This window comes from Caenorhabditis elegans, chromosome I (assembly GCF_000002985.6).
Source record: "Caenorhabditis elegans chromosome I".
Classification (NCBI taxonomy): Eukaryota; Metazoa; Nematoda; class Chromadorea; order Rhabditida; family Rhabditidae; genus Caenorhabditis; species Caenorhabditis elegans.
The window spans coordinates 14760629-14788006 of record NC_003279.8 but is presented as its reverse complement, the minus strand read 5'-3'; the positions used below and the strand labels follow the sequence as shown (position 1 = coordinate 14788006).

The 27378-nt window shown below is 34.4% G+C and overlaps 4 protein-coding genes and 1 non-coding gene across 6 annotated transcripts; 4 read left to right on the top strand and 1 right to left on the bottom strand.

The window, feature by feature from the left end:
* Positions 1 to 202: 202 nt before the first annotated feature.
* sur-2 (Mediator of RNA polymerase II transcription subunit 23) lies at positions 203 to 10870 on the top strand. Of its 2 annotated transcripts, none has more exons than NM_061174.8 (17): positions 203 to 321; positions 387 to 580; positions 665 to 1046; positions 2045 to 2308; positions 2364 to 2536; positions 3360 to 3627; positions 4116 to 4236; positions 4577 to 4944; positions 5177 to 5669; positions 6082 to 6295; positions 6344 to 6455; positions 6506 to 6658; positions 6707 to 7321; positions 7870 to 8151; positions 8638 to 9102; positions 9535 to 9957; positions 10605 to 10868. In NM_061174.8, exons 1-17 carry the CDS (start codon positions 211 to 213, stop codon positions 10728 to 10730), a joined length of 4764 nt encoding a protein of 1587 aa, NP_493575.2. In that variant the 5' UTR covers positions 203 to 210; the 3' UTR covers positions 10731 to 10868. The 2 variants fall into 2 exon arrangements, with proteins under 2 accessions (NP_493575.2, NP_001021463.1); NM_001026292.5 differs by having other exon boundaries at positions 204 to 321; positions 4571 to 4944; positions 10605 to 10870.
* Positions 10871 to 11343: 473 nt separating this feature from the next.
* F39B2.5 (SH2 domain-containing protein) lies at positions 11344 to 12823 on the top strand. The gene is made up of 4 exons (NM_061173.5): positions 11344 to 11416; positions 11469 to 11593; positions 11642 to 11760; positions 12465 to 12823. Exons 1-4 carry the CDS (start codon positions 11370 to 11372, stop codon positions 12750 to 12752), a joined length of 579 nt encoding a protein of 192 aa, NP_493574.2. The 5' UTR covers positions 11344 to 11369; the 3' UTR covers positions 12753 to 12823.
* A 176-nt stretch (positions 12824 to 12999) lies between these two features.
* mtcu-1 (TrmE-type G domain-containing protein) lies at positions 13000 to 17318 on the top strand. Its single transcript, NM_061172.7, has 6 exons — positions 13000 to 13077; positions 13277 to 13544; positions 14070 to 14201; positions 15252 to 15534; positions 16689 to 17095; positions 17142 to 17318. The coding sequence occupies exons 1-6, from the start codon at positions 13011 to 13013 to the stop codon at positions 17302 to 17304; spliced, it is 1320 nt and encodes a 439-aa protein (NP_493573.1). The 5' UTR covers positions 13000 to 13010; the 3' UTR covers positions 17305 to 17318.
* Positions 17319 to 19017: 1699 nt separating this feature from the next.
* On the top strand, positions 19018 to 27369 carry gpr-158 (G-protein coupled receptors family 3 profile domain-containing protein). Its single transcript, NM_061171.7, has 9 exons — positions 19018 to 19490; positions 20084 to 20207; positions 23814 to 23907; positions 24389 to 24483; positions 25283 to 25452; positions 26250 to 26585; positions 26637 to 26751; positions 26793 to 26945; positions 26999 to 27369. Exons 1-9 carry the CDS (start codon positions 19081 to 19083, stop codon positions 27284 to 27286), a joined length of 1785 nt encoding a protein of 594 aa, NP_493572.2. The 5' UTR covers positions 19018 to 19080; the 3' UTR covers positions 27287 to 27369.
* F39B2.13 lies at positions 24574 to 24717 on the bottom strand. Its single transcript, NR_050759.1, has one exon. It is a non-coding gene; the product is annotated as an Unclassified non-coding RNA F39B2.13 (non-coding RNA).
* Positions 27370 to 27378: the final 9 nt, after the last annotated feature.

Genomic DNA, 27378 nt, shown 5'->3' with positions numbered 1-27378 from the left:
TCGCAGAACTCTGGTAGAGTTCAAATCCGCAGAATATGCGTGAACGAAGAGACCACACACCAAGCGCGCTCTATTGTCACGCGTGAGAGAGAAGAGGCGCAGTAATATCTTTCTCAAACAATGCGTTTTTAATTTTTATCAACCTATTTTGTTTCAATTTATTATTTTAACATTTTTCTTTTGAAAATTATTACATTTTCAGGCAACAAAATGACGGATAAACCTGGTTCCGCAGAAGATACAATTGAAATGGATGACACGTGCTCTCCGCAATTTGTTCAGGAAGTCAATCGAATAAAGAGTCAAATTAAAAGTCTCGTTGTGAGTTTTTTAAATCAAAAATAACGCTTAAAAAATTAAACATAACTCATAAAAATATATTCTAGGAAGAAAACCACACAAGAAAATTTTTTCGACCTCTTACGTCGAATATTGGCGACGAGACGGCGATTTTACGGATTCAATTCAATAATATGATGAGTAAAATGGAAGAAAAAGAAAAACAATCTTTAGTGAAAGAGCTAATAAAAATGGTTCATCACGTGGCGGAAAAGAACTCTCCTGATCGAGTTTTTGTTGGGTGAGAATTTAAAAATTCGAAAAAAAAACAATTTTAACAGTTCTTTTGCATATAATCAGAGGTTTTAACAGTGTTTTATTCCAGAACAAACTACGAACGTGTCGTAGATCAGCTTCTCCGATATGCTCATCAAAAAGGTGCGATTTCAACGAATCTGTGCGCAGAAGGACTCATAATGACTTCGGACTTCCGATTATGCAGTAGAATATGCCAAGAAAAATGGAAATTCATCAATGATTGCATTCCAAAAATCGATTACAAAGGAATTCGGAATATCCTCCGATATATTCTGGAATCACAGCTCCGTCGCCTACCGTATTCACTATCTCCGGAGCAAGTAAACGAAATCCGCATTGTTGAGAATGTAATACTGCATATTGTGGATAGAGACTCCAATTTGATGCCTCCACTCATCACATTATCAGAAATTATGAGAGGAATGCCGAAACAGGCGCTTATGCTGCCGGTGAGGGGAAAATTTTAAAAAAAATTGCTGAAAATATAAAGACAATGTAAAAATTTAGATTTGTTAATTTTTTTTTTCGGCAAAAAAAACACAAAAAAAAGATCTCTCTACATTCAAAAAGTCGAATTTTTTTTTGGCGGAAACCAAAAAAAAGTTCGACCATTCTCGCAAAGTTTCTAATTTCTGTGCATTTAGTTTTTGAGTTACAGAAAGTAAACCAAATTGAATACTACAGAAGTTTTAAAAAACTTAATTTAAGCCATAAAAAAATGACGGGAAATTTCTTCTGATTTCTAAATTTTCAGTTTCTCAACATTTTATTTGAAGTTTTTACCAAGGGTGGGCGGCAATTACCGTTCGGCAAATCGGGCAATTTGCTGGTTTACCGATTTGCCGTTTACCGGATGTTAAATTTTCCGCAAATGTTTTGAGGGATTTTTTCATAAGACTGAAACACTTAAAACTGTGACTTTTTGGGCTGTTTTTCCCTTTTCCTCAGATATTTTTATAGAATTTGCTTACTTTTCAAAAAAGATGTAGAAAAAAACATTCAAACACTCACAGGATGCGTACAATTCTGAAATTCCCAAAAAATTAGTGCGAAACCACAATTTGCCAAAAATTTTCGACAATTGGTATTTTTCCGGTAAATTCGGAAATTTGCCGGTTTCACGATTTGCCGGAAATTTCAATTCCGGCACTTTGCCGATTTGCCGAAAAAATCGTTTGCCACACACCCCTGATTTGTATGCTGATTGACTGAAAAATCACCTTCATCGACGAAAAATTATCTGAATGTACAAAACCACAATTTGCCGAAAAATTTCGGCAATTTGCTGATTTTCCGGCAATCTGCTGATTTGCCGGAAATTTCAATTCCGGCAATTGTGGATTTTTTTTGCAAAAAGCGGCTCGAGATGAGTCACGGATCGACCCATCTCGATTCATTTACCAAGCCTATATTTCTTAAGATTAAATTAAAATGCCAAATATTACAGAGACTAACGGAGAAACTGGCAAGCTTATCCGTCCATTTCCGACCAATTGCCGACCTATCCCACGTGTGTGGCCGTGGATTCGTTTACCCCATTCCACTACATCCATCATTCTATCCATTAACATCGTGTTGGGAAGAACATGGATTAAATGCCAGTAATACAATTGTTCAACCTCATCATACACTTCCATATCGTCCTGAACATACTTCTACATACTTGTACACCCTCTACATGATTCTTCGTCAGCCATTGGGAAAGGACTCGGTATGAAATTGAGAATATATATATTTTAAATAACTTATCCCGAATTAAGTTTCAGCTTCATCCTCCGAGCAAAACGAAGACAAAGACAAATTGGGAAATGTTGATATCTGTAATGATATGTGAATCAATGGCCGAAGCAGAATCTCTACCGGAAACTGAGCCAATTCCACGATATCAATGGGACAATATTGTTAATATTGTTATTTATGGGATTACACAACATTTATTGTTAGTGTATTTCAAATTTTTCGATTTTGCGAAACCCGAAAAACAAAAATATTCCTTTTTTCAATTATTTTTCGCAAATTCAGAAAAAAAATCCAATTTTTTACTTTTAAAGTAAAATTCTAAAAAATCCGAACATTTCGATTTCCGACATTCAGGAAAGCTAAATTTTTGGGTTTTTCAAAGAGAAAATCGAAAAAAAAAAGATTCTATTTGAAAAACACAAGTTTTGAATTTCAAAATTGTCTTGAAAAGCCAGAAATTTGAAAGTAGAGCTAATAATTTAATTTAAAAACTAAGCGTTTCAATTTTTGGTTTATTTCTGAAGGAAAAAAAAATCCAAAATCAAAATTCTTAGGATAAAAGCTATAATTTAAACAAAATCTTTTGAAAATTCTTCAAAAATCTGAATGTTCTTGACTTTTAGACCTTCAAAAAAAAATCGAAAAACCAAAATATTTCTTTTTTTCAATTATTCTTAGAAAATTCCAGAAAAATCCAATTTTTCACTTCTTAAATAAAATTTCGAAAAAAAATACCGAAACTTAAGATTTTCTTGAAATGTTTTTAAAAAAAAATTTACCAAAAAACAAAACTTTAGATTTCCGACATTTAGAAAAATTGAAAACCAAAATCTTTAATTTTTCTTGTAACTTTTTCTTTTAAAAAATCCAAAAAGAGAAGTTTTGGATAATAGATATTCTCGAAAATCTGGAAAAATTATTTTTTAAGTCTAAAATCTATCGAAATTTTGAGTTTTTGTTCCCTAAAAGCTAATGTTTTCGATATTGAGACCTTAGAAAAAACCGAAAAATAGCATTTTCAGAGTCCCAAAAACATTCTTCAATGTTCTCAAAAATTTGATAAAACGATGCAAGTACACACGGGCTCGCGACGAAGTTATGTGGATCGTTTTTCAAGTTGTCGGCTCTCTGTCTAATTTAACACGACTCGATGATGCGGTGACTGAAATTGTTGAGCTGTACAATGAGCTGTTTGATGGAGATGTTGTTTGGATGGGTGCATCGGATCATCCCGCGTTGTTTGCAAGGTTTCTTGCTGCAGCTGGTACTTGGATGATTTTGGAGAAAGATGTCAGTAGTAGTCTTTTTTGTTGGAAAATTCTAAAAAAGAGAGTCTGCAATCCAGAAAAACTACAAAAAATTGATGCAGCTTTTCAAATTTTTCAATACATTTTTTCACAACTTTTGAGGTCGGTAAAATGGCTCCAAATATGAATTTTTGCAGTTTTTAAAAATGATGTTATGTTCAGGGGCCGGCAAAAATCTAGCATTTTTTTTTGAAAATTTAGAAAATTTTTTTAAAAAAAGATTCTGAATGTTTGCCGGCCCCTGAACATCCTAAAAATCTGCAAAAATTTACATTTGGAGCCATTTTACGGATCCCAAAAGTTGTGAAAAATTGCACTGAAAATTTTTCATAGCGACTTGAAATACTTTCCTTTTAAATTAAAAATTATGGCTTTCAAACATTTTTTTTTCTTTTTTTTTGTCTTGTATTTCTAAATTTTAGACTGTTTTAGGGATTTTACAGTTTTTTTTTTGAATTCTGAAACTTTCAGTTCGCCGACAAAATGCCACCGGCCAATGAGACAATTAAATCGCATATCAAGTTTATTCAAGACGGTGTTGATAATTTCGATTCAAGCAACACTGCAATGTTGGCGGTTCTGTCGAATATTTGTAGGTTGTTTTATTATTCAAGCATTGCAAAAATCGCAAATTCAACAAAAAACCATAAAAAGTTCCTTCCAATTTTTTCTGAAAAAATCTATAAAAAAGAGGAATTTTCCTTTTTTTCTCCATTGTTTCAGGTAAAAAATCGGAACAAATTTCATTTTAAAATTCTCTCCAATAAACACCGAAAAATCGAGAATGGTCGGTTTTCAAACTGAAAAACACCGAAAAATGTTTTTAAAAAGTTGCTTCTTCAAATCTTTTCCGAAAGAATAATAAAATATATACTAGAAAAAAAATATTTACTAGAAAAAATAATCAAATCTAACCCGCAAAAAAGTTCTAGATCGAACGGATACAAAAATGGGAAAACTGATCGTTCCAACACTTCAACAAATGCTCGAATCAATTGATGACACTAAATCGCTATTTGAACTATCCTACAAAAGAATGGCTGTCAACTGTTTCTCAGCATTTCCAGTAGAATTCATGGAAGCATTGACGTTCCGATCGAAGAAAACTCTGTTAATTCAATGTTTCCAACCACTTCGTTCATTTTCAACAGTTCGTCTTCCAAGCCCTGCGGTATTTGAAACTGTAGCGAAGATTTGTGAATCAGAAGATTATGAGATGGCTGTAAAGGATATGGAACATTTAGCACAAAGATCTCTTCACGTGGCAACTGCTGCAGATAGATCATCTGGTGAACATCAGGTTAGATTTTGAAAAAAAGTCTTATAGTATGTATAATTGAAAAAAATTAGCATTGTCGAAGAATTTATTCCTGACAGTAAAATTTAATGCAAATTTCGATATACATATGAAATGCATATACGAAAATCATACTTTGCTTTTATTTATAAATTTTATAAATTTTTTGAACACTTTAAATTTTAATTTGGTCAAAAAATTCCAGGCATATGAATAAAAATAATAATATTCTCAGAACGTCCAAGCAAAAGATCAATGTTACTTCCTATTCGATTTTCTCGTCTACCGACTTCCCCACCTACATGCCTATTCAAAATATTCATCAACAGTGAATGCACTATCATACTTCACTCAACACATTCCGAATAATCCACAAAACCATCAAATCTACCGTCTCATGGAGCAATTTCTAATGCGAAGATGGTGCTGGGCAGGATTTCACGGATGTATTACGGCACACACTCAGATGTTCGGAACGAGTTATAAGGATAATACAATGATGAGACATATGGCCTATCCGAAGACGTTCTCTGTGCCCGATCAATATCCATTTGCGATTAATCCGGAGATTTTTAAAATGGCGATTTATAGTTTCTTGAGAGCTGTTAAGATTACGGCACAAGACATTGCTATCGAGAAGACTATGTTTCCAACTATTATTAATGGATTCGGATGGCCTGAAAAATCAACATCATACTTTCCAAAGTGGGCACTAGATGCAATTAAAGGTAATTTTATTGCTAATAGTAAATATCATCATTTTCTAAATTTGAACTGCAAAAACAAAATTTTTTTGTATTTTTTGCACCGATAAATCGAAAAAATTCAAAAAAAAGTTTCATTTTTAAGAGTAAATCAATAAAAATCGGAAAAATAAAAAATAAAAAATTTTATAGCTATTCCAAAAAATTGTAGATTTTGATTTAAAAAAATTAATTGGCGAGAATTATTTAAATCTGATTTTTTTTCCAACAAAAAATTTTGCAATTTTCCTTTTATTTGAAAAATATATCACCATAGCAATATAAAATGTTTTTAAATTTATAGACATCAAATTACTTGGGGTTTTCTGACAAATCGACAACTTTTTTATAGAAATAACTACACATCCTGAAACCTAGTAATAATACCTATTTGCAGCCTCGGACACCTCGAACGCAGTGAACACTGAGGAAATTCTATCAGATGTCCGTAACACGGCACGAATGCACACATCATTAACACCAAATCAATTTGTGATCAGATATGGCGAGGATAGAGATCCGGCGACATCTCATTGTATGCTGGCTGTTTTATTTCATTTTGCATATAATTCGGTTGATTCTACGTATAATATCACTTCAGAGTTTTATGAGTGAGTTTTAAACACAGGTTCTTGGAGGTTAAATTGAAAAATTTTCAGAGTAATGGAAAAGAAGACACCAAAAGAAATTGTTGTAATGGGAAACTATCTGGTCGATTATATAATTGCTGATGCAAAAACTCAAGATTGCAACGAGAAGACTTTTAAGAATGTCCGAATTTTTGAATTATTTTAATCAGACTTAAAACAATAAGTTTTCAGATAGCAAAAGCCGCTGCCCTCTTGGTATTCCAGTTCCAAGTTCTGCGTGCTGACCGACTTCTACTCTCACTAATAATGCATCCAGCTACAGATGAGGATGCGTTGATATGTATTCAAATCGCAAATGAATTCATTTTAACACCAGAATTTCAGGTTAGATAAATAATATTGCGTCTTAAGATAATAATCGTCATTATTCAGGAACGAATCCGCTGGTATCATCAAAATGTTCCGAAAAAGGACCACTTTCCAACTGAATACATCAAAGCAATCGTGAAATATCACGACGCATTCCCGGAATTTGAAGCTTGCGAACTTGTACGATCATATGATTCATCGTCGAATGTTCATATGCCTACGTACTATGGTTGTCTTATTGAACGACTTCTTCCGATTATGGATCAATATCTACATGTAGCATTGGAACAACAAGGATATAAGCTTAATCCTCAGATACTTCAATCTGTGTCAATGCTCTACAAGTTCCATGCAATGCCGATTCATTTCATGTATTCCGTACTTTTCACTTCTCATGGACTCATGTCGGGTCCTGACGCGAAATCCTTTGTTCTTGCATTCGCTACACAGATTGAAGAGTGCCATTTGACGGAAGCTTTCGAGAAATTCAATCATCAGAAATCGTCTCGTGAACAACTAATAATGGAGTTGATTGATCGAATGTCGGCTAGCTTGGACTTTATTCTAACACCTCCACCATTCGTGGCTAAGGACTGGAAAATTGCGGAACTGAGTCCAGGAGCACAGACTCTTTATTTGGCTTGTATTGAGCTAATGGCGAGCCCACATTCACCGGAGGTATGTGTTTAGCTCATGTAAAAATCGGTTTTTTTACAGATTTTTTATTCAGAAAAAATCGAAAAAGTATTTTTACATGAAAGTCGGAAACCAATTTTTTCTTTTAAAAAATTATGAAAACATGAAAAATATAACTAAAAATTGTTCAATCAAATTACGAAAAATGGAATTAAATTTCAAATTGAATTTTCTGCGATCCCAAGCAAAGGTGGATTTTCGAATTTTTCGATGTTTGCAGAGATAATCGGAAAACCTAAAATTTTCTATTTTCCGGAAAATCGAAAATTCGGAAAAAAAATTCCGAAAATTAACCATAAAATATGATTTTTATCTAATTTTGTAAAGTTTCTTCTACAAGAAGAAAAAATACCAACATATTAAGCAAAGTTTTAAAAAATAGAAAAACAAAAATTTTTAGTTTTTTTTATTTTCAAAAAATCGAAAAACCGACACCCGTGATGTTAATTTTTTGTTGCAATTTTTAAAATTTCAGAAATTCTCAAATCTGAAAATGTTACTTCTGTACAATTCAAACTCTGATTTTCCAGACCCTCGTCGCCGCAATGATCAACGTAATGCAAATGAAACCACACGCTCGTCCATTCAATATTGTTAATCTGACAGCACTTCTTCTCACTGCTCTACCCGCAGCATATTCAAATGCATTACACGATGAATTTGTAGCAGTTTTTGTGAACGGAGAAACTGCCAATTTAAAGTTCGAGGAAATTGTATTCGACAACTATGAGGAGAGCCTATTGTTGAATTTGCCCAATCGAGCACGTACAATTAATGTGATATCGCAACAATATTGGTTGCATTGTAGTTTGGTAAGAAATTTGAAAAAAGGATATTTCAAATGGATTTATACAGAAATTCAGAGACAGATGAGCATTTTGAACAGGAAAAAAGTTGATCTGAAATTGCATGTAAAAATTTAATTTTTTTTTTTCGAAAAAAAATCTGTAATTTTTGGACCGAAATTTTTAAATCAAAAATAGTTTTTTCGAAACTTTTTCTAAGATTTTAGAAAACTTGCGAGTGTCTGAATTGGTCATTTTTCATATTATGAAACTCAATTTCAACGTACTTCGGGGTTTTCTGTCTAAAGGAAATTATCCAAAATAGTTTATTTTTGTAAATTCTACAAAAAAAACGAAAATATTATTGTAACAATTTTTTTTCGAAAAAAAAAACAAACTGAAAACTGGGCTTTTTTCGGAAAAATTTGGAAAAAAACAATTTTTCTGAAAAAAGGTATATTTTCCGAACTCTGCCACGCACGTAACAAAACACTGATTTTTTAAAAATTTCAGTCTCTTCTCAATTTCTTCTCCCACGAATACGTCCCTCGAATTCTGGAGCACGTAAAAACTGAGAAGGACCTCTGGTACACACTTCGCCTCGTCATGCCATACCTCCGTCGCTACTATGAAAATTGGGACACTGCCAAGCAAATGAGATCACAACGCGAAAATTTCGGACCTCTTCACATTGTGAAGCTTGTCTTCCAAAAGTTGGGATCAATGGCCGAAGAAGGTGTTGAAATTGTGTACGAGCAGCACCTGTGTGATTTGTTCTACAATTGCAAATATTTCTTCGCCGGAGACTTTTTGAGGAATACGGCGATCACTGAATTCGCAAAGCTTCCCGAAAAAATGAGAGATCGTCTCAAGTTCTATGTGTCTCAATCAGAACCAACTGCAGAGCAGGAAACACCACCGGAAAAGGAAAAATCACCGGAAAAAGAGAAGGAGCAGGAACAAGAGCAACATGTCAAAGTAATACTCGTTTTAATTCTGTCATTTTTTTTTTCTGAAAGTTTACAGTTTTTTTAGTCTTGAAGCAAGACCATAACTATTAGTAGTGATTTCAAGTGTATTTAAAATCGAGTGTAACCAGGTAATTTCTAATAATGAATTTATCAATAAGTATTGATGTAGTTATTATGGAAAAAATGTATCACAAGAAAATAATAACTATTGAGCAAAATTTTCAAAATTGGCTACCGGATAACTTCAAATTAGCCGTACTGCCAAAAAGTCGGCTAATTCGGTTAATTGGTAAAAAACCGCGGCTAACGGATAAATCACCTAATATTAGCCGAATCAGCCATTCCGCGAATTCGGCTAAATCGGCTAATATCCGCACACTTCTGGTCAATACACTCGATTTTGGGTCAAAAATCACTATTTCTCAAATCAAATTTCTAGGCTCACCAACCTCTCGAATCAACACCTTCCGTTTCCTCACTACCGCAAATGCAACATCATCTACAACAAGCACCACTACTACCATCACATCAAATGATGCCTCCACCACAACAACATTCATCCTCACTTCAACATCATCTACAACATCATACATCTACACATCAAATGATGGATACATCACAACATCAGACAATTCAACAACAATCAAATCATCCTACTCAACAACAACTTCAACATCAAATTCCGAATATGTCGATGCATCAACAAATGGGACCTCAATATCCTGGTGCAGTTTTTCATCATCCATCTGGACCTGTGGGACATGTCCCAATGCAATATGGAATGGGACATCATATGCAACAGCACCCACATCTTCCACATCATCAGCAAATGCCGGCACCTATGCATACAATGAATCCTATGGTAAACATTTGGAAAATTTCGAAAAAAATAATTTTTAAAATCACTTGATAGATTCAAAATTTTTTCGAAAATTCCAAAAATAAAAAAAAGGTTCTAAACATTCCCAAAAGTTTTGAGAACTTCAAAATTTTCGAAATTTCCAACAAAAACAAATTGAAAGTTTTCTCCAACTTTTAGAAATTCCCAAAAAAAAATTCCAATCTTACAGAACATCTGAAAAATCTGAAATTCCATAAGCTTTAAAAAACCAAATTTTCAAAAGTTTCGGTAAATTTCTTTTTCTACCCCGCATTTTTAAAAGAATATTCAATAAAATTGAATTTTTCGAATTTAAATCGATTTTTTCCAAAAAAAAAATCAAAGAATTCCAAAAAAAAATCCAAAATTTCCTGAAAATTAAAAAAAGGTTTTCAATTTTGTCCGAAAAAAAATCAAAGAATTCCAAAAAAAATTCCAAAATTTCCTAAACATTAAAAAAAAATGGTTTTCAATTTTTTTTCCGAAAAAAAATCAAAGAATTCCAAAAAAAAAGCTAAATTTCCTAAAACTTCAAAAAAGGGGTTTCGATGTATTTTGCAAAAATAAAACACAATTTCCGAAAAAAAAATTTTTTCCAAAAATCCTCGAATTCCAAAAAAAATTTCCAGATGCAAAACATGACTCCTCAACAGCAATATCTCTACATGCAACAACTTCAACAACATCAGCAACATCAACAGTACATGCAACAGCAACAACAGCATCACCATCAACACCAACAGCAACCTCATTAATTTTTTTTCATAATTTACCTAGTTTTTTACAATTTACCATCATATATTTGAAAAATCTCACTGATTACGGTTATGTACATATATTTATTATTGTTTATAGTTTTTTACTTCAAAATTTTCATAAAATTTTATTTTTCTTATTCTTTTTCAATCTTTTTTTCAATTTAAAGATTAAAAATCTTTCAATATCTCGACCCCTAACACTGTACAATGTCGATTTACGCAGCTCGTGTACTCCCCGAGGATAAGTGAAAAATCAATGGTTTTGGTCAAAATTGCATGTTTTGCTTAAATTTTGGATTTTGGCTTCTTTTTTAAATTCAAACAAATTTGTCGATTGGCCGATATGCCGGAATCTTTCAATTACGGCAATTTGCCGATTTGCCGGGAATTTCCATTTTCATGCAAAATAATTGCTGATTTAATAATATATGGCGCCCACGCCTGGAAACAGCGACGGTTTTTTGAAAAAGAGATATAATTGCGATTTGAACATTAAATTCGGAAAGAATCGGATCATAATCTTCTCCTCGTGGAGTACACGACTTCCGTAAATCGACAATCTTCAATTTTAAAATTCAATTAATTTTGTTAAGATTGAAACTATTTTCAGTAACAAAAGTTTCCTTCAATGCTCCTATGCCCTCCAACAAGGTGATTTGTTCTGATCTTTACGATTGTGATTGGTAAACAATAAAATAACTGAAAAAAGATTTAAATATGCCTATTTTATTCCAGGTATTGGGGAGATTTGGACTGGAAATGGGCAGAACGGCTGCTCCTTTTGTGCCCAATCGGATATTTTTTAATTCGAGACAGTCGAAGTGAAACTCATCTTTTCACTGTTTCTTATCATTTTCAAGGTATTGTTTTTCAAAAAATCAATTTTTTCCAAATAAATATAATTTCAGATAGAGTCTATCATTCGCGCTTGTCACTTGAAGATTCACGACGGAATTTGGGTAGTCGGCAGCCATACGTCTCACGTGACTATTGGAATCTTGTGGAAATTATTGAGAGAAGTTTAGAGGTATGTAGTACATTTAAAAATATCTATGATTTTTGATTTTAAAAAAATCGGAAAAGAGTAAAACTTTAAAAAAAAATTGTGACAGGCCAAAAAGGTCGAAAATATTTTTCGAAGAGTTAAAAAAAATCGAAATTTTCCCAAAATGTTTCCGGAAATCGAAAATATATTTTTTTAAAAGCAAATTATTTTTCCGAAAAACGGAAAAAAACTATTTTTTTTAAGTGAAAATAATTATTTTTCTTTTTAAAAAATTCGAAAACTAAAAAAATTCAAATTTTCCGAAAGTATGTCCTTTTTTTCTCAAAATTAGAAATTAAAAAAGAGTATTAATCAAAAAAAAATTTTTCGGAACATAATTTTAAAAATTAAAATTGAAAAACAAATCAAACACAATACAACCATTTTTTTTCATAAAATCGAGAAAAAATCCTTTTTTTTTCGAAAAACCAAAAAAAAATCACGAGAAAAATAATCGATTGTTCTAAAAAAAATTCACTTTTTTGCAGAAAAAAATTAAAAAATCACCATTTTTGTTCACAAAAAAAACCACATTCCCGAAAGAAAATAGTTCAGTTTTTTCAGAAATTAGTTTTTTTTTCAAAAATCCGAAAAAAACTGAGTTTTTCAAGCAAAAAAATAATTTAATGTTTCAAAAATCAAAAAAAATCGTAGTTTTTCGGAAAAAAACACTAAACTTTTTTCAGCAATCCCTAACAGGACAACAAGAAATGCTCCACTATCGACGTGGACATGAAGCCGAAGCAGCGCGTGTCAATTTAACACGTCCACTCACAAAACGAGAGCTTCTACCATCACTACAGTACCTCTGTCGATTTACCCTGAAAACGAGTCAACAAAAACCACCGACACCCAAAACAGCTCCTCTGCCACCAACGATTTTAAAGTATTTGAGTGATTCGAAATGGATTATTCCTGATTTGAAGAAATGTGAAGAGCAATTGAAATTAAGATTTTGTGTAATTAATAATTAATTGTTTTAGTTTTGAATTATATCGAATTACGGGGTTTTTTTTGAATGCTTAATAAATAACTTTTTTCTCTCAAATTTAAGTTATATATTCATAAAATCTCGGTTTCTTTCCAGAAAAATTGTCACGGATCCTGTTTTTTATTAAATTTTCAAACATTTTTTTAAGATCGTGAAAATTTTGAAATTAAAAAAAAGAACCTTTCGAGTAATCAAATTTTTTTTTAATTGGAAAAGAATAATTTTTTCAGGCATTTAGAAAATGTCGACAATCTTCGCCCTATCGTCTGGCACATTGCCAAGCGCAATTGCGATGTTCCGCGTTTCAGGTTAATTTTCAGAACAATTGAAAAAAAAAATTCCATTAGGTTACGAATGGTTCATTTTGAAAAAATTTCTGCCAAAATAGCCATAAACAATATAAAAATCTCTGAAAAAATTCGTACGATGCTCTTGCGAAACCCCCCCCCCCCCCAAAAAAAGGCTTTCTGAGCTTACTGTTCACAGTATTCACAGTATTTTTTCCAGGATCACAAAGCCTCCCCGTACTCCGCCAGCTGAGCCGTCGAAAAGTTTGGAAGCCGAAAACGATGAAATACACGAAATTGTACGATTCAGAGAGCAAAATCATCGATGAAGCAATGGCGGTATATCTTCCCGGCCCGAAAACGTTTACCGGAGAAGACACAGCCGAGTTTTTTCTACATGGAAGTCAGGCCGTGGCCGTGAAGTTTGCCTCATGTTTGGCTGGAATTCAAAATGTTCGAGAAGCGAAGCGAGGAGAATTCACGAGGAGGTTATTATTAGCATACGATTTTCAAAAATCGGGGTTCAAACCAGGGATGGGCAGCAATTGCCGTTCGGCAAATTTTTTTCGACAAATTCGGCGATTCCGGCAATTTGCCGATTTGCCGGAAATTTCAATTCCGACAATTTGCTGATTTGCCGATTTGCCAATTTGCCGGAAAAATTGTTTGCCGTCCACCCCTGGTTAAAACGCGCTCCACGGCTAAAAGTTGGGTCTCGCTAGGTTTTGGCTGCTGCAAAACCGTAATTTCGAACGTTTTCAATAAGTTTTCGTTATTTTTGTTATGTTTCCTGTCGTTTATTAATTAATTTTATGTTGAAAAAATGTCCAAAAGTGCTTTAATTTTTCATTTAACCATGAAAACAAAATAACATTAGAGTTTTTGGTTTTGCCGCCGAATAAAAATTCCAAACTTTCCGCAGTTGAGCGCGCTTGCACATCTGTTTCAAAATATTTTGAATGCATTTAAATGCACATTTTGGGTCTCTATAATAACTCTTAGTTAATTTACAGAGCATTTCACAACGGAAAATTGAGCATTTCCGAGGTTCGAGGAATCGATCGGCTAATTAAATCTCGAACCGAAAAAGAACGAAATGCGGCATTTGGTCAAATGCGTGGTGGAGTTCGAGCTATTGAAATAAGGTATTGAAGTGAGAAAAATTGGAATTTTATATTGTTCGCAAGCAATTTGAAAAAACAAAAAAATCCCTCGAGATTTGGAATTTTTGGAAAAAAAAACTTAAAAAAAAAAGGAAAAAAAAAGATTTATAGGGATTTTTAAAAATTTCATTAAAACTTATGATATCGTACGAGCTTTTCAATAATACATTTTTTCAAATTGCCGGAATAGAAATGTCCGGCAAATCGACAATTTGTCGGTATTGAAAACTTCCGGCGAATCAGAAAATTGCTGGAATTGAAATTTCCGGCAAATCGGCAAATTGCTGGAATTGAAATTTCCGGCAAATCGGCAAATTGCTGGAATTGAAATTTCCGGCAAATCGGCAAATTGCTGGAATTGAAATTTCCGGCAAATCGGCAAATTGCTGGAATTGAAATTTCCGGCAAATCGGCAAATTGCTGGAATTGAAATTTCCGGCAAATCGGCAAATTGCTGGAATTGAAATTTCCGGCAAATCGGCAAATTGCTGGAATTGAAATTTCCGACAAATCGGCAAATTGCTGGAATTGAAATTTCCGGCAAATCGGCAAATTGCTGGAATTGAAATTTCCGGCAAATCGGCAAATTGCTGGAATTGAAATTTCCGGCAAATCGGCAAATTGCTGGAATTGAAATTTCCGGCAAATCGGCAAATTGCTGGAATTGAAATTTCCGGCAAATCGGCAAATTGCTGGAATTGAAATTTCCGGCAAATCGGCAAATTGCTGGAATTGAAATTTCCGGCAAATCGGCAAATTGCTGGAATTGAAATTTCCGGCAAATCGGCAAATTGCTGGAATTGAAATTTCCGGCAAATCGACAAATTTCTGGAATGGAAATTTCCGGGAAATCGGCAACTTGCCGGAATTGAAATTACCGATAAATCGACAATTTGCCGGAATTGGAAATTTCCGGCAAATCGGAAAATTGCCGGAATTGAAATTTTCGGCAAACCGGCAATTTGCCAATTTGCTGAATTTGTCGACAAAAACTTCGTGCCGCATACCCCTGACATTTACTCTCAATTTCAGGAAGCAATTAATTCAAATTCTATCGAAACTATTTGTGATCATTGATTTTGGAGAACACGTGAACTTGGAATTACGCGAAGCTCAACAAGATGTCTCTGAAATTCTTCATGAACTCAATCGAATGATCAAAGCGTGGGATGGTGCAGAACGGGCTCAACGTGGATTGGATATTGTGCTCTATGGAAGACCGAATTCCGGAAAATCAAGCATTTTAAATCAGTTAGCGCATGATGACGTGGCAATTGTTAGCTCGATTCCTGGAACCACGAGAGATAGTTTGGAAGTAAAAATGATCATATAAACCTATTGAAGTGTTAAAATTTTTCAAATTTTTCAAAAATTAACCAAAAAATTTCAATCAAATTTTCTTTTGCGATTTTTTTTTCTGAAACTAAAATCAGTTTTTCCAAAACTACAGTAATCCTACAGTATTCCCTACAATACTACTACAGTACTCCAATCATATCCCCCTATTAACACCAAACTAATAACCCTTCAAAATACGAAAAACCAGTTTTTCTCCAACTACAGTAACCCTACAGTAATCCTACAGTATTCCCTACAGTACTACTACAGTACCCTAGCCACGTTCCCTTGAACAATCAATTTTGAAACTCCTCTAAAACACACAATTTTGAAATTTAAAAAGTGGCAAAAATTCCAATTTTTTGTAAAAATTCACAATTTTGAAACTCTTCTAAAATGGGCAATTTTGTAGCTAGAGGACTCAAAATTGATCTGCAAACATTAAAAAAATTTTCCTTTTTAAGAATATAATAGTTTTGAACATTTTTAGGGAAATTATTTTTTTGCCCAAAATAAAAAAAGGATAGTCATTAGATGGCTGAAAATAGTTTGGGCAAAAATAAAAAGTTGTCTAAATTTGTTGAAAACGGGTAATTTATGTATGTTGAATTCAGAAAATCTAGGTTTAACCCGTCAAAAACTTTTAAAAAGTGGCAAAAATGGCAGATTTATGGCAAAAATTCACAATTTTGAATCTTCTCTAAAATGGGCAATTTTGTAGCTAGAGGACTCAAAATTGATTTAGGATTATAAAAAAATTGACCTTTTTCAGAATATAGTAGTTTTAAACATTTTCAGAAAAATTATTTTTTTGCCCAAAATAAAAAAAAAGGACAGTCATTAGATGGCTGAAAATAATTTGGGCAAAAATAAAAAGTTGTCTAAATTTGTTGAAAACGGGTAATTTATGTATGTTGAATTCAGAAAATCTAGGTTTAACCCGTCAAAAACTATTAAAAAGTGGCAAAAATGGCCAATTTATAGCAAAAATTCACAATTTTGAATCTTCTCTAAAACGGGCAATTTTGTAGCTCAAAAGACGAAAAGTCAATTTTTCGAAAACTACGGTAATCCTACAGTACTCCTAGAGTGCCTGGAAAATGTTCCAAACATTAATTGAAAATCTTACAGACAATCATTCAAATTAACGGAGTTCGATGCCGTCTCACAGACACTGCTGGAGTTCGACAAAAAACTAATGACGTCATTGAGGCAGAAGGTATTCGACGTGCTCAAAAACGAATCCAATCAGCTGACATTATCTGCGTTGTCGTGGATCCACAATTCACGTCGGATGACGATGTTGAATCGATTTTGAATGACGTGGAAGTGATGCGAAATCGCGAAGCTCGTGTGATTATTGCAAAGAATAAGTCTGATCTGAGTCTGAAGTATCCAAAACTTCCCTCAAATTTCACTACTGTATCTACAAATGCTACCACAGATACTGGCTGCAAACAACTTCAAAACTGTTTGGGAGAAATTGTAGATGATCTGTGTCCTGAAGCAAGTTATTTACTAGATGCAGATCTGTTAAGGTTTTTTTTTGTCAAAAAATAATATTCAAAGTTGTTTTAATTTCAGAAGATGCTCATTCGAATTGGAGTCAGCTGTAACGTGTAACGACGCAGCAATCATGTGTTCACATCTGGAAGTTGCCTTGGAACAAATCGGAGAGCTCACCGAGGGAATTGTCACTGAAAGTGTTCTAGATGGAATTTTTAGCAAATTTTGTATCGGAAAATAAAAGCTTTGACCATTTTTGGCACTTTTAAATAGTTTTTTTTTGGGTTAAACCTAGATTTTCTGAATTCAGCGTGTATGAATTACCCGTTTTCACCTTTTGATTTTTGCCCAATTTTTTTTCAGCCATCTAATGACTGTCCTTTTTTTATTTTGGGCAAAAAAAAAAGTTTTCTGAAAATGTTCAAAGCCACTATATTCTGATAATGGACAATTTTTTAGTCTTTATAGATCAATTTAGAGTCATCTAACTTCAAAATTGCCCATTTTAGATGTGTTTCAAAGTTGTGAATTTTTGCCATAAATTGCCCATTTTTGCCATTTTTTAATAGTTTTTGATGGGTTATACCTAGATTTTCTGAAAATTTTTTTTCGGCCATCTAATGACTGTCCTTTTTCTTTTATTTTGGGCAAAAAAATAATTTTTCTCAAAGTGTGCAAAACCACTATATTCTGAAAAAAGGCAATTTTTTATTGTTTGGAGATAAATTTTGAGTCGCCTAGCTATAAAATTAACCATTTTAGAAGAGTTTCAACATTTTGGTTTCGCCCTTTTTTTGTGGTCAAAAAAAATTTATGTTCTGAAGTTGTTCAAAATCACTAATAAGTGAAAAAGAAAAAAAGTCGTTTTTTAATTCAAAAACTACAACGGTAGAAGTCTCCTTAAGAACTCTTTTCTCTCTCTCTCTCTTCTTGTCTCTTTTCCAGTGCCTAATTATATTATGGGAAAGCAGACACTCATATCTCATTTGACTCCCGATTTCTGTCAAAACGTCTCATTTTGCACAAGTATCATCTATTTTCTGTAAAAGGTTTTGTTTCTGTGAAAAGTATGTGTGTGTGAAAAAGAAATTGGGATCGTATATAGTATTATAGTATTGTTTGTTCTCCGTCCTTTTGTCTCATGACTCATTGATCAAATCTAGAAATCGGGAAAATTCCCACAAATCAGTGAAAGCCATTCAGTTTTAGAATGTGTTTTGGGATACTAACAATAGTCCATCAAGGTAGTTATGTAAAATAATACTTATCAGATAATGCAAACAACATAATGACCAACGTTTTGTTAGTTGACCGTTTTCGAAAAAAATGTTCAGTTTTGAGTTATGCTTAATTAAACACCACCCGATATTCATGAAAAAACCGTTTGTACATACCTTTATGGCCAGCACTGTAGTTGGATTCAAATTCAGCTAGAGACGAAGACAAGTATTACTTTTCAAAATCCAATGTGCTGACTTGTGACCCATATATTGGCGTATACCGTGTATATCGGATCCATAATGTTGATTTTAAAGACCATATTCATCCACAGAACCCATTTAAAGATATAAGTATGGGGTTAGTCAACTGAGGTCCTCATTACATTAAGTCGTTACAAAAGATTTATTTTGTTCTGAATGTGTGTGTGTGTGTATGCGAATGCATTTAGGCTAACTAACACCCCCCTCCCCCCAATCCATCCGAAAATAAATAAAAAAACAAGACACTCATGTGTAATACATGGGAGGGGGGACGCCTTCTATCTTTTCAACGTCTTCTCCTTTTTGAGCAAAGAAGAAGAAGAAGAAGAAGAAGAAGAAGACTTTTCCTTTTTTTGTGAGAAGACGACGCAGACGTTACAAGAGCACAAAGTTTCTCATTGTGTCTGTCACCTCTTCAATCTTTCTAGGGTCCTCTCACGGCCTGGAGCCTCTCCCTTCAGCAGCACACGGGCTATTGCTGCACACACACACAGAGCCGCCGTCGCCGCCGCCAGCAGAGCACACACTCTGAATCGATGAGGCGTCCGACGACGACGACGTCGTCATCGTCGTCATACACTCCATGGTATCATCACATATTTATTATCTTTCTACAGTATTCCTTGTTTCATATATCACCGACATTCGGGGCGCGTAACACCGTTACTGAAGGTGGACAGCCGCTGACCGAGCTCCTCAGCTCGCTAGATCAACCCTACCCATGTGGGCATGTAGTTGAAGCAGAGCACTTTCTGTCAACAGCGGTTGCACTGAAATTTCCTAGGCTTATTCAACTTGCACACTTTTTTGCGAATCATTCAAAAAATTTTGATCCGCAGCTTCTTGACAAATCGTCATTTCAACAAATTCCACCATTCGATGTTTCGTTTGCAAGAAGAACACACTTTTATGGGCTACAGCTCAATTGCACTGGGAATAACCATCGGTGAGCATTTCTAATAGAAGGCACTTTGGTACAGTAACTCGTTGGTCACAATTGCCCTCTATTTTCTTGAGATTAACTATGTGACAGCTGTGTGGTAGATATGTTTTAGTCCTATAATAATAATACCTATGATTTTAAGCTATTATAAATTGTAATTCTGTACACGATCAAAAAGCCCATGTTCAGAATAGGTTTTATTCCCTGAAACGTCGATCTGGAAATTTTTCAGTAAACTTTTTTGAAAACGTTTGAATGAATAAAAAGTTTCAGAAATCTTCCGCATCTATAATATCATTTTTAAAGCAATGCAACGTTTATTTTTCAGTGCAAAATTTTAAATCTCGTTTAGAACCGTTGTATGGTTTCACTAATGAGGAACCACCATATTAGTCTCTATTAAAATTATAACATGCACAGTTTATAGCACTGGCCTGCAAGTGGGTAAAGTTACAGAATTTGAAATTATGGGGATTATCATAGGCTTTTGTATTAAAATCATAGGAATGACACATATCTACTACTCAGCTATTTCTAACGTAGTAATATAAACGGCACCTGTAAAAACTTTAAAAAATTAATGATATCTATTTCAGATGGCTCCCACGGCTGGTATTCGTGTCACACGATCCAAACAATTCGAATAAAAAAGCCTACTTGACATTGCAATTGGATCAATTTGATGTTGATATGTGTTCTGCGGTGAACTGTCATACGAAAGTGAGCATTTTAACTATACCCAGCATCGGCAGTATTGGTTATCTTTTATTCAATCCCTGAAGATTTGCAAAGAAATCTTTTTTTTGAAAACGTTAACCCTTCGAAGTACCCTAGGGGGCCAAATGACCATCTTGGCTGACGTTTTGACGAGTGTATCCTTCTCTTTTTTTTCGAATCATGAAAAAAAGGACACGGGAAGGGGATTTTGTTCTAAATGGTAGAAAACCGTCTTAAATTATTGCTGTAAAAATTTTAGTGTTTTTTTTTTCGAATAGGAATTCGGTAGGCGTTTTGTCATTTCTTGTCGGAATCGCCTGTGTTATATTTTTAGTTTTGTTTCCGAAAATTTTGAAACCTAAAATATAACGATTTCACTCCAAAAAGGTTTTTTTGCGGCATTGGACTATAACATTTATAAAGCTCATTTAAACATATACTATGAACAAAGCCAAAAAAAAACGACAAAAAATATATTGTAATATACATAGTCGTTTCTTTCATTTTTTGCAATATTAAGTTCACTTTTTTTGGATGGAAATTTTCAAACTTTTTTAATACGAATTTTTATCGTTATCCCCCAAGTTCAATTCAAATCGGTAAAGATATTTTCAAAGCATACTACGCCTTATAAATTAGTGGATCAGCTCTGAATTTGGCGCCAGCTTGCTGCAAAAATTTAGTACAAAATATAGAAATTTTGTTCAGAAGTTGCAAAGCTTTGGTAAAGCTTGAGCAAAACTTATTGTTAGGTTAGTCGGCATCACAGTTTAACCCAAGTTTGGTTCAAACATTTTTATTTGCGTTATTTTAAACTCGCGTAAGACACTGGTCAAGAGTTGGATCAAATTTTGAGTATACTTGTAAGCAGGTTAGATTAAGTCAAGCATAACTTTTTCAACTTCTGAGCAAGTCAGCCCATTATCATGTCTTCTCCACTGAACACTTTGTTTTCTACTCCACAACCGTGTCAGATGAGAATGTTTTTATCATCTTATCCGATCTGTCTTCCACTTGATATTACACATCGTTGTCTTCCAATCTTTTTACCCAATGTTTTTGAGTTGTTTGTTGATATCTGTCACGCAACAAACGCACAACAACTTGGAACTTTGAGTGAGAGAATGGAATGGGTTCTAGTATTATTAGGCATGATTGAATCTGAATAGGAATACACGGAACCAATGTGGTTCCGATCTGATAGAGAACGAAGTTTTTTAATTTATTAGGACCCTAGAAAAAATGTTGCGGCATAAGGCCACTTTGCACAATCATACATCACGATGTAAAATTTTTCAGACTTTTTTTCACCAAGACGTGTGTTTTTCTGAGCATAATACTGTTCTTATGATGTTTTCTGGTCCTTGGAGAAATTTGAAGCGTTTTTAGGAAATCTTATTTTTGAAAAAATCTAAACGTATTTTGTCTGACCCTCCTGGAAGAGGTTTATAAGTCCGAAAAAATTGAAAAACTGCTAAAAATTATAAGTTTCAAAAACTTGAATTTTTTTCAAAAATTTTTTTGATTAGACATTTTTTCGCTAAAAAATTCAGATGTTTTGAATTGTATTCGTAGTCCCAAAACATTACAGAAACGACATTAAATTGAAGTAGGGCCAGAATAAAAGTCGATGCACCATGACTTAAAATCCATATTTCAATGTTCCCTTGTACGAGGGAATAAATAATTGGAAATAAACAAACATATTATTTGAATAGGTTATACATTTTTAGCACAAAAATTATCAAAGAAAAATTTTTTTTCGGTTAAATATGTATTTCTAAACTGTATGTACAGCTTTAAAAAATTGTTTAATAACTAGCTTGGGACCAAATCTATAATATCTAACAGAAATAACTACTCTACCAGCACAGCCCAGGTTCCCCAGGCGTCCGCGACTTAAGCTGACTAGGGAATATTGTTAATAGGGGAATTGCTAGGAAGACAAAACAAACTTTATATGACAGATGAGGTCTTTGGCTACAAAAATCATTTTTTGGAATCTGCTAAACTCTGCCCCACAGCTGAAATGTTCGGCCTTAAAAATTAGTCCTTTTTTTTGCTCAAAATGCCGTTTTTCGTGTGTAGAAGTGGCTACATAAAAGTTTGGCACTAATTTTTAAGGCCGAAAATTTCAGCTTTGGGGCAGAGATTAGCAGATTCCAAAAAATGATTTTTGTAGCCAAAGACCTCATCTGTCATTTAAAGTTTGTTTTGTCCTCCTAGCAATTCCCCTATTAACAATATTCCCTAGTGAGGCAATGACACTCTTCCAAATCTCGGGATCAAAACGTTTTTTGGAGCGCCAAAACTACTGAATTCTAAACCCACATCCTGGTTTTCTGGTTTCTGAATAAGTTCCGTGTAGTGTATCTGCTTAAACAAGAAAATACCTCAATTTTGTGGCATTTTACTAAATTTTTCGGGGGCAAAATCGATAGTTTTGGTCAAAATTGTATTGTCCAATTTTTGGTGTGTGCGGAAAATTTCAAAATTTGCCGAGCTCGGCAAACGGCAATTTCGGCAAATTTGCCGCACACCCCTGGATGGGACGCTGTGACACCACGTGGATCTAGATCTAGATCTGAACTCAATGTCCCCACTATGGGGTCTGAAAAAGTTTGTTTATCTCTGCGTATCTCGTATTCCTATTCATGAGCTTCTACTCCTGTGTCTTTGTGTGCGACTCTCGGGAGCACCGTAGATGTAGCAGAAAAAAGAAGAAAAAGAGATTTTACGACGACGACGACGACGAGATTTTCTTCTTCTTCTCCTTCTTCTTCTTATTTTCCGTTTTTCATCATTTCTGTCCCTTCTCTTCCTTTCTAGGCTCTATGTGTGCTCACAGAAAAAGGGGCGTGGCGTTGAGAGCTCACGCACGCACGCTTCAATGGTCGCCAGAAGGTCCCAGTGCTCCCCCCCCCCCCCGAAAAAAAAAGAGCGGGATAGAATGTAAATAGGAAAAAGCAGAAGAACATAAAGTTGGAAAAAATAAATTAGAGGTATTATAGAGAACAATTTTTTATGTTTTTGATTTTGTTTCAATTTTGCAAAAAAATTCAATAAGGTCGTGTTTTTAAGCAGTGGTGGGCGGCAAATCGGCAAATTGCCGGAGTTGAAATTTCCGGCAAATTGGCTAATTGCCGGAGTTGAAATTTCCGGCAAATTGGCTAATTGCCGGAGTTGAAATTTCCGGCAAATTGGCTAATTGCCGGAGTTGAAATTTCCGGCAAATCGGCAATTTGCAGGAGTTGAAGTTTCCGCAAATCAGAAAACCGGCAAACTATCGATTTGCCGGAAATTTGGAAATTTTCGGCAAATTGAGGTTTTGCATATTTTTTTTTTTGAAATTTCGGCATTTCAATTTTAATCGGCAAAAATGTACGCATCCATTGAATGTTCCTACATCTATTTTGTAAAGTAAGCAAATTCTATGAAAATATCTTTTTAAAAAACGGAAAAAATTTCAAAAAAGTACAGATCTAGGTGTTTCCGCCTAATAAAAAATTCCTCTTGTAATTTGTCGACAAAAAATTGCTGAGTACCCACTTCTCCACGTGTAGTACACGGTGGCTGTATAATAATTTTAATAATATTTTTTTTTTTCAGTGCACCTGGACAGTACACGGAGGACTACGTGTTTCAGCAAAGGCGTGTTGTAATTCGGATGACGTCATTCTGTGCCGAACAGATGCAGAAAGAGGTTCGGATTTTTATGGATCTTTTTTTTAGAAAAAGCAGAATTTCTAATATATCGTATTTTCCTATTGGTATATTAATGCAGACAGGCAATAATAATTAATAAAATGCAATCTAACGCCCCGCCCCCATTTGTTGGGTCTCGTTAGGAAGTGGCGGTAAAGCCGTAAATTCAAACGCTTTCAAAGATTTTTCGAGTTTTTGTTGAGTTTTCCGTTTTTGGTGAATTTGGAAAAAAATCCTATTATTTCAAAAATAGTCGCATTTTTGAAAATTTAAAAAAATCTCCCAAAAAACCCAATAATTATCATTAAACAACAAAAGGAATAATAAAAATTACAAAAAATGTCTGAAAACACTTGAATTTTAGTTATATTGCCAATACCTAACGAGACCCAGTTCTTAGAGGCGGGGCGTTGACATTGGAGCGCCTTTGCATGCAAAATAGCGAAATTATGTTTAATTCAACAAAAAAAAAGTTCCAGGTCGACATATGTTATTGGCTTTCAACTCAATATGTGCACTCATTTGCATTGCGTTGATTCCAATTGTTTGTTATCAGAGAAAACGACAACATGAAGTAAGTTGCTTCAAAATTTCCAAAAATAGTCTGAAATTCAAAAACTCCAAAAAAAAATCGAAAAGATTTTAAACCCCAACTTTTAAAACTGAAATTTTGGCAAAAATTTGAATTTCCTCCGAAATGAGAACTGTGACCAATCAGCGATTAGCTCCGCCCATTTTTAATCTGATTGGTGGAAAAGTGGGCGGAACTGATCGCTGATTGGTCGTGCCGTTCTCGTTTTGAAGGAAATACAAACTTTTTCCAAAATTGAAAAACTGAGGTTTTAAAATCTTTTTTCGATTTTTTTGTGGAATTTCTGAATTTCAGAGGTAGTTTTTGGCTAAAATGGCAAAAATTGCCGTGTTTATCCTATTTTTTGTTGATATATTACACATACGCTAAATTTTACACTTTTTCAGCCAGAAATACGATACCGGGTATCGACACGACAATTTTTCGCAAATTGTAAATAAGCATGCGCCTTTAAAGGGTACTGTAGCTTCAAACATACGTTGTTGCGGACTTTTCATAGCTTTTCTAACGATTTATTCATGAAAAATCAATAAAAAAATTTCGCAACAACAAAAGTTTGAAAATACAGTACTCTTTACAGGCGCACACATTTTTGAACTTTGCGAAAATTTGTCGTGTCGAGACCGGGTACCGTACTTTTAACGCAAAAATCGTAAAATTTAGTGAAAACCGAAAAAAAAGGTTTCGCATTTTCAAAAAAAAATTTTTTAATTTTTACTTTTTCAGACCAAAAATTTTTTATTTTTTTAATTCTGAATTCTCAAAAAAAATCAATTTTCAGGCTCGTGGCTGGGCTCTCATGGAGCTTTTTCTCATCGGAGCATCCATCCTCTACTCGGTTCTTTTTCTCGATTTTGTCGCACCGCCCGAGTACGGTTGTTGTGTGGCAGTCTGGTTGAGACAAATAGGATTTTCAATATTTTATGGATCTATTGTGCTCAAAATTTATAGGTTCGTATCAGGGGCACATTTTTTTGTCGGCAATTTCGGCAAATTGCCGGTTTGGTGGATATTTTCAATTCCGGCAAATTGCCGATCTGCCAGAAATTTTCAATTGGGCGAATTGCCGGATATTTTTAATTCCGGCGAATTGCCGGATATTTTCAATTCCTGCAAATTGCCAGAAATTTTCAATTCCGAAAAATTGCCGATTTGCCGGATATTTTCAATTCCGGCGAATTGCCGGATATTTTCAATTCCTGCAAATTGCCAGAAATTTTCAATTCCGAAAAATTGCCGATTTGCCGGATATTTTTAATTCCGGCGAATTGCCGGATATTTTCAATTCCTGCAAATTGCCAGAAATTTTCAATTCCGAAAAATTGCCGAATTGCCGGATATTTTCAATTCCTGCAAATTGCCAGAAATTTTCAATTCCGAAAAATTGCCGATTTGCCGGATATTTTCAATTCCGGCGATTTGCCGGATATTTTCAATTCCGGCAAAGTGCCAAAAATTTTCCATTCCGGCAAATTGCCGATTCGCCGGAAATTTCAATTCTGGCAATTTTCCGATTGAAATTGAAATTTCCTTTAAAAATGTGCAAAACTACAATTTGCCGAAAAGTTCGGCAATTGCTGCTTTTCCGGCAAAAAACGGCAAATCGGCAATTTTTAAAAATTCTAAAACCGACAAATTCGGCGAATCGACAATTTTCCTGGTTTGCCGATTTGCCGGAACAATCGTTTGCCACCGTCCATATCTATGATGCAATCTTTTTTTTTGCTATTTAAAATATTACTTTCCAGGAACCTCCAAGAATATCGAGTTCGAAAAGCTCAACACGTGTCTGTCCGCGAGCAAGATATGCTCAAATACCTTGCAGCCATGCTTGCACTAACAATAACTGGCCTGATGGCCTGGACAGTTGGGTCGTGGGGCGATACAGCACTATGGAGAACAGCGTGGCCACAATGTCTGATGCAAGGATGGCATGTTATTTGGCACGGGTACGAGTTGCTCTTCCTTCTGTATGCAGTTAGGCTGTGCTATAAGGCCAGGAATAGTGATTGGCTGGAACGATGGCAGTTCACTGTAGCTGTGTGCTTGGAAGCTGTTATCACATTAATGGCCAACTTGATTAGGTGAGTGAAGTCCTGAAATATCTGAAAATTTGTAAATTCAATTTTTTAAAGGTATTCTATTCGAAATTCGGGACGAGCTGACACCCTCTTCATCGTCTCATTTGTCCATCTACAGCTTACAGTTTCGGTGAACATTGTTATCATTGTGGCACCTAAATTCTATTTGGTAATTGGTTAGAAAATTCATTAAATATTATTTATTTTCAGTCAAATGGAGAGCCAAGTCGTCGATCGATGACACTTGGCGGCCACTCGGGACGTGCTCATCCTTCGCTGGCTAAACTACGTGACAACATACTAAACGGAACTATCGACTTTGCGGAAGTTCCGATCGCTGACATGAACCCCGAAGACATTCGGGTCAGTTTGGATTTAAAATTCGTCCCCGCTATTCAATGTCATTTGTTTTTCAGGCAGAGTTGAAGCGCGTCTACACGCAATTACGCATGTACAAGTTGAAAAATTTGTATCAAGACAACCCGCACATTTCTAAAAAACGGGGTGGGAAGAAATGGAGCGATAAAAACACCAAAGCAACACGACGGATCTCAATACCATCATGCTCACCGCAGACGAAACGGATAGAGGAAGACGAGAAAAGTGACCTGACTGTGGAGTCATCACCTCATAACATCTATCTGAGCAATTTCAAAGGAGTAAATGTGAACAGCATTGAGCAACACAATTCAGTTCGGGTATAGAAGCTCACTTATATTTGCGCACTTTCCATTGTTGTTTTCTGTTGATAATTCTTCTAATAACATAAATATATTATTTTATAAAATCAAATCGT